The sequence below is a fragment of the Pteropus alecto genome, unplaced genomic scaffold, assembly GCF_000325575.1.
Source record: "Pteropus alecto unplaced genomic scaffold, ASM32557v1 scaffold30, whole genome shotgun sequence".
NCBI classification, from domain to species: Eukaryota; Metazoa; Chordata; class Mammalia; order Chiroptera; family Pteropodidae; genus Pteropus; species Pteropus alecto.
This window is the reverse complement of record NW_006429782.1, coordinates 3,226,993-3,233,419: the sequence shown is the minus strand read 5'-3', so window position 1 is coordinate 3,233,419 and position 6,427 is coordinate 3,226,993. Positions and strand designations below refer to the sequence as shown.

The window sequence follows — 6,427 nt, the reverse complement described above, 5'->3', positions numbered from 1 at the left end:
CTGCATGGCCCTTGCTGGTCTGATTGTGTGCAGGTAGAGCCTCCCCACCCCCACCCTGTTTCCCTCCCCTCCACCCTGGGCCGTCATCATGTGACTGCAGCCACTTTCCCTGGGGCCAAGCTCTAGGGCTGGGTGAGGTGACCACAGCTGGGTATTTTGGGAGCCAGATGACAGGGACTGCCCTGTCATTACATGTCACCCATCCCTGTGGCCATGGTTGGGCCCATCCGGGCCATGGCCTGGGGCGGGTGCAGGGCTGACCTTGCCTCATCCTGAGGCCTCTCCCCGCCCCTCCCTGGCCCTTGGCCCTGACACTGGCCACAGTGGAGACAGGGAGGGGCCAGCCCGGGGCTCCCCGTGCAGCGCAGTGAAGGGTCCTCCTGCCTTTAGAGGAGCTGAGATTCCTGTGGGAGGAACAGACGCCGAGTGATTAACTTTCACATTTAATTTGCAAATTGGGGTCTGAGCTGGAGGGTGAGCTTAGTCATTTCTGAGGCCGTGGGATGTGGAACGGAGGGGGCTGGCCTTCGAGGGGCAAGGAGGGCTCCAGAGGACGTGACAGCTGATCGGAGACCTATCCTGTGGTGGCGGGGGTGTGGGGCAGCATTCCTGGCAGAGGGCACAGCGGGGGCGAAGGCGCGCGTGAGGAACCGAGCTCAGGTCTGCGGCCGGCGGTGTGAGTGGCGCCCTCCGGGGGCAGTGTGAGTCACGGCAGGTGTTTCAGCAGGGTGGGGCCGACAGGTGTGCATTTGGAGGATCTGACTAGAAGCCCAGTGGGGCCGGGGTGTGGGGCCAGTTGGCAGTGTTAGCAAGAACCTCGTCCTTCCAGAGCCCCAGCCCGCGAAGGGGAGAAAGTGGGCATTCAGAGCAAATTCTAGAGCCGGCATTCAGCCCTGGTTTGGGGCTTGGCTGGAGGCGAGGGCTCCATCTGCGCTTGGGGGCTTCGTCCAGTTAGGGCTTCAGTCTGGGGTTGGGACTCAGTTCGGGCTGCAGTAACAGAACACGAGAAACCGGGGGCTTATAAACAACAGCATTTATTTGTCACGGTTCTGGGGGCTGGAAGTCCAAGACAGCGGATGTGGTGATGGCCCGCGCCGTGCTGCTTCTAGATGTTTCCTCGCTGTGTCCTGACGTGGCAGAAGGGGCGGGGAGCCCCCTGCGGCTCCTGTTACCAGGGCGCTCATCCCATCCACGGGGCTCGACCCTTGCGACCTAATCACCCCCAAAGGCCTCACCTCCAAATACTGTCGTTTCGGGGGTTAGAACATAACGTGAACTTGGGGGGGGGGACACTAATATTCAGTCTGCAGCAGGGTGTCGGCACCTCTCACCCCGTCCTCATCCCACGCCCCTCCCCCACCATTCTGTGACCCTGTGCCCCGCATCCGGTGTTCCTCTACCCCTCTGCGACCCTCCCACTGCCTCCCCCATGCAGGCCCCCTGGATTCCTCCACTCCCCTCTCACGGCCCCTCCGTTGTCTCCGCAGACGCTGCCCCGTCTGACGCTTGGCTTGAGGCCTTTCCGTGAGGGACGGGGGCGTCCCCGCTCCGGGGCGCAGGTCGGAGGTCGCAGGGCACCGTCAAGCATGGCGCCTGCCGGGGGCCTCGGCGTGGCGTCTGTGGTTGGTCCCGTGGGCCTCCTCGTGGTCCTGCTGGTCGGAGGCTGCGTGGCAGAAGGTAAGTGTGGGGCACGGGGGTGTCCAGGGGCGTTCACGTGCGTGTGTGAGCGACGTGTGTCCCCAGGGCTCCTGGTTCTGCCGCGGAGCCTGTGTGCTCCGTGAATATTACCGAGTAAAATGCCTACTGTGTGCTGGGTCCTGAGCGAGTCAGAGGTAAATGATGACTATGGTATCGAAGCAGTAACAGCAGCGACGATGACTGTGTCTGTGTCCCCAGCATTAACTCTGCATCAGGCCTGTGCTAAATGCAGACTTTACCTGCTTCCCCTCCCTCCAGCCTCTCAAAACCCAGCGTGCCTGTTCCGTTACCGGCCCCATTTTCCAGTGAGAAAAACACACTGACAAGGGCAGGGACTCAACTCGAAGTCTCCCGCTCCTGAGTGAGCCGTAGGCAGAAACGTTGGTGCCCAGGAGGCAGACACGCAGACAGCCAGACCTTCCCAGGGGGAGTCAGGGAGCTTCCTGGGGGAGAGGGCATCGGAGCTGGGGGCTTTGCGGGTGTGTAGGAGTTCGCTGATGGCCAGGGCGTTCCCGGTGAAGGTGTTAGCACGTGGAAAGGCCTTGGAGGCGGGGAAAGAGGTCGGTGCCGTTTGGGGGTGGGCAAGGCTGTGTTTCTGGCAGTAACGTGCAGAGGTTGAGTCGGCTGTGGGCCCAGTGCCCAGATCCCGCCCACACCCCGTGAGAGACCCGGAGGAGGTGTCACTCAGGCCCGTGGGGACCCAGGCTCAAGCCAGGAGGGTAAGAGACGGGCATCTTGGATCGGGCTGGGTTTGCTGAAGACCTGCCGCGGGTCCTCGGGCAGGTGTCTCAGCCTCCCAGCTGCCATCTTTGTCTTAACTGAACGAGACTCAAAACATTATCCCCATCTCAGCATTCTGTGACCGGGACCTGTGATGAGCCCCCGCGTGCCACTCGACACATAGTAGGCCCACAGTTCCCTGTTACCACGAGCGTAGTCGTTATTGCCACTGGGCGAGACACGCACACCTGCCTCGTCTGCTCGTGCCTTCTCTCTTTTTCATGTTTCTTTGGTAAATGCCTAACACGTTCAGATCAGCCACCACAGCCTGATGAGATGAACACTTACCGTCATCCCCACTGGACAGGTGGGGAAACTGAGGCACGGCCAGGTTACCGTACAGCCAGGAAGTGGCCATGCTGAGGTCTGAACTGGGCTGCCATGACACGACACTGCCTCCAGGCCAGTGGCCAGGTGTGGCTGGGCCGCGATTGTCCATTCACCTCCAGGGCATGTGTCTTCCCAGGCTTTGTTCCCTGCAGTAAGAATGCAGACTAAAGGTATAAGGAATTGTAGTTTTTCAAACATTCGTTCGATACGGGGTTCCTCCCCCCAGCACTGCTGACTTGGGGCCGGGTCACTCACGCTCTGTGGGGCATCCTCAGCAATGTCCAGTGTGGAGCAGCGTCCCCGGCCCCCACCCACTCAATGCCAAGACCGCCCCCTGACTTAACTTATATGGGTTGAAAAAACTAATATATTTACTGCTTGACACCTTGCTCCATTGATAATTACCAACCATGGCCATGATGGAGCTGGGATCTTCTCTGTTTACAGGCAGAGAAACTGAGGCTGCAGAATGGCCATCGTGATGAGCAATGGCCATCACAGAGTTCAGATCCCGGCTTCAGATCCTGGCTCTGTCACGTGACCACAAGAGGGTCTGTGTTCTCTCTGACTCAGCAGGTTTTTGATAAGCACCTGCGGTGTGCCAGGCACTGGCTTAGACACGGGGACAAAACACCCCGCCCCCTCGCAGAGCCGATAACCTAGTGAGGTGGAGCCACTCAGTGTGTTGGGCAGTGGACGTGCCTGAGCAAGATGAGCGGAGAGGTTGCCCAGGGCGTGAGGGCGGGAGGCAGCTGCACTTCAGTCTGGTAGGAGGTGTCAGGAAAGGTCGCAGCGAGGAGGTGGCATCTGGGCAGAGACTTAAAGGTGCTCAGGAGTGCCCCCAAGTGGTGTCTGGGGGAAAAGTGTCCCAGGCGGGGGCGGGGTGGGGGCAGCCTGTGCAAAGGCCCTGGGGTGGGGCAGGGCCCCGCCTGGCTTGCTGGAGGAACAGCCAGGAGACCCAGGAGACCCATGTGGCTGGAGCAGAGTGGGCTAGGGGGAGAGGGAGGAGGGCAGGGAGGGGGCGGGGCAGGTCGCACAGGGCCGTGTGGGTCAGGGGAGGACTTGGGCTTCTATCCCAGGGAGGTGGGGGCCTGGAGGGCTGTGGGCAGAGGAGGGAGGGAGCCTGACTCAGGGGGTGCATGGGCGCCCTCTGGTGGCTGCTGTGGGGAGGGCAGATCAGGGGCAAGGATCGGAGCTGAGGGGCCGGGATGGAGGTGCCTGGGCTGGTCCAGGTGGGCGTTGATGGGGTGAGACCCAGGATTTCAGCACTGGTATGTAGCGAGAGCTGGTTCAGTGGGTGTTCCCCCCGAGAGCCTTTCATTATGATGACTGTGTTACTTTAGGTGTTGGTAGTGCTCTGGACTTGAACCCATGTCGCCATCTCCGAGGCCGGGGCATCTCGATCCCAGTAGGCGGGTCTGTTTAGCAGGAGCCCTGTCATCTGGGGCTCTGCAGGGGGCGCTGTGGGCGCCGTGGTGGGCACTGCCAGCATCAGGGAGCAGCCCGGGTCCTCGGGGAGCCAGTCAGGGTGGGCGCTGTCTGGCTGCGGGGAGCCTGGGCCAGCGGCTGACGTGTTCGCCAGCCAGTACCGAGAGGAGCGATTTCTGCCATGGAAATGGCTCCCGGTCCTGCGGGGCCCTCTCAGGATGCCGCGGAGCTGGCCCAGGCAGAGCCGGAGGCGACACGTGGGTGGGTCTCCGGATCTGGCACCAGATTCCTCCCTGTGGAATCTGAAAGGGAAAATCAGAAACCAGGCCAGGCCTTTCCTGGGCTCAGCGCTGTTGGCCTCACCACTCTGACCCTCAGTCTCTTCTAAGACACCGGGATCCCTGAGTTGCTCTCAGTCATAAGGACTCACAGCCCCGTTTACCCCGTGTGCTGTTTGCGGGGCTTGGCAGCCGGACGGGACCAGGTCGGAATCCCAGCTCTTTGCCCCTCACAAGCCGGGTGGCCCTGGCAGGTCACCCACCCTTTCTGAGTCTCAGTTTTGCCTCCCTGTGGCACATGCGTAAGGAGAATGCTGAGCCCCGCCGGGCCCAGGGCGAGATGAGCTCCCGCTCGCCACAGGCTGCGGCCGTCACCCGGTGTGTCTTTCTCGTGTCCAGGGCCTCTTTGCCAAGGAGGGGAGGGGAGGGTTTGTCCAAACGACAGAATCCAAGCTTCCGCAAGGAACGTGCTGGGGGGATGCAGCAGGCGGAGAAAGCTCTGCGGAGCTGGCCGGGATCCCGGAGCTGCCTGGAGAGGGGCCGAGAAGGTGTCTGCCCCGCAGGAGGGGCGGCTCCACGGCACGCGGGCCGCTTGGCGGGGCCTGGCGTTGAGTGGGCATCAAGGGCAAGAGCCCCACTTTCTCAAGGTCACGGGTCACAGAGAGGAGGTATGATGGGGGCCTGGGGAGTGCGGCTGCCCCGGGCCCAGTCTGCCATGTGGCAGTGGGACCAGGGCCGCACCGGGGCACGTCCAGGCGGCGGCGGGGACAGACGGGCTCTGGACCCGGCCTGCAGGAATCCTAGAGGGCTCCCTAGGGGAGTTGCCAGCCCAGCTGAGGTTGGAGCTGCCCGATGAAGAGAAGAACAGCGTGCACTCGTCCCTGGGTTGGAGGGGGCCAGGGGTGTCTCCCCAGCTCCAAGCCGTAAACAGATAGCTGGATGCCTCCACAGCCACCTCTGCCCCTTCTTCCAGCCACTCCCAAGGGAGGATTTTCCCAGAAGTAAGATTCCTGACCTGGTCACAGTGACTTTTCCCCGTGCCCTTGGCTGGGGACACCGGGCCCAAGTCACCATTCCCCAGGCTCGGGGGAGGGGCGGCCCAGGCAGCGGGAGCTGGGGAGAAGGCCCCGCCCTGGGCTCAGTGTGGAGCAGAACCCTAAGTCAGGCTGAAGGCCTGAAGGCCTGGAGGTGACGGGGCGTGAGATGTGGGCCTAGGGCACAGGGAGGCCCAGACTCAACCCTGGTGCTGGGCCCTCATGCAAGCTGGTCAGCCTTCCTGAGTCAGTATAGTCTGCATAACAAGGTTAGCAGTCACTGCCTCGGGGAGACACAGGAGCTGACTGAGGCCACACTTGCTGGCTGGCAGTGGGTCTGCCGACTTTTAAGAGAGATGGCCAGTGTGGACGCTTATGATCGCGCCCACAGGAGCGGAGCCTGGGGTGGGTGGGGGGCGAGGCTGGCCAGCCAGGCCCCCGGGACGGGCACTGTGTTGTGTTTAAAGCCCAGCCTGAGCCATGGGTGGGAGAGACTGGGGCCCACAGGCACCCGGACTGGGAGCCCGAGGCTTCCCTAAGCCTCTCGGTGCTTCTGAGCAGCCAGAAGCTTCCAGCTGAACCCTCGTGGCCCTCTGCGCCCTCCGCCGATTTGGGGGCTCGGAGACCCGGTATTGCTATGGCGTGAGGTGGTCAGCCCCTCTCTGCCTCTCCTCGGACCCCGAACTTTTACTCACTTAATGTTTTCCTTTAGTCAGCTCACCTTGTTATTCAGTCCCTTTAAAAAATAATTTGAACTTATTTTTAAATAGCTCTGAGTCTAAGAAAGTGACCAAGGTGTGAAGCCTCCTTCCGCCCATGTCCAGCCAGCCGGTCTCTCTTCCCGGCGGCAGCCACTGTTTATGAACACACTTTCTCCCC

At 61.9% G+C, this 6,427-nt stretch overlaps 1 protein-coding gene across 1 annotated transcript in view; it reads left to right on the top strand.

Annotated features, from left to right (window-relative positions):
* Nucleotides 1–1,410: 1,410 nt before the first annotated feature.
* PTPRS (protein tyrosine phosphatase, receptor type S) overlaps nucleotides 1,411–6,427 on the top strand; it is a 59,843-nt gene continuing 54,826 nt past the window's right edge. Inside the window, 1 exon segment of the mRNA XM_025043172.1 lies at nucleotides 1,411–1,677. Within this exon segment, the coding sequence (XP_024898940.1) occupies nucleotides 1,587–1,677 (91 nt within the window). The 5' untranslated portion in view covers nucleotides 1,411–1,586.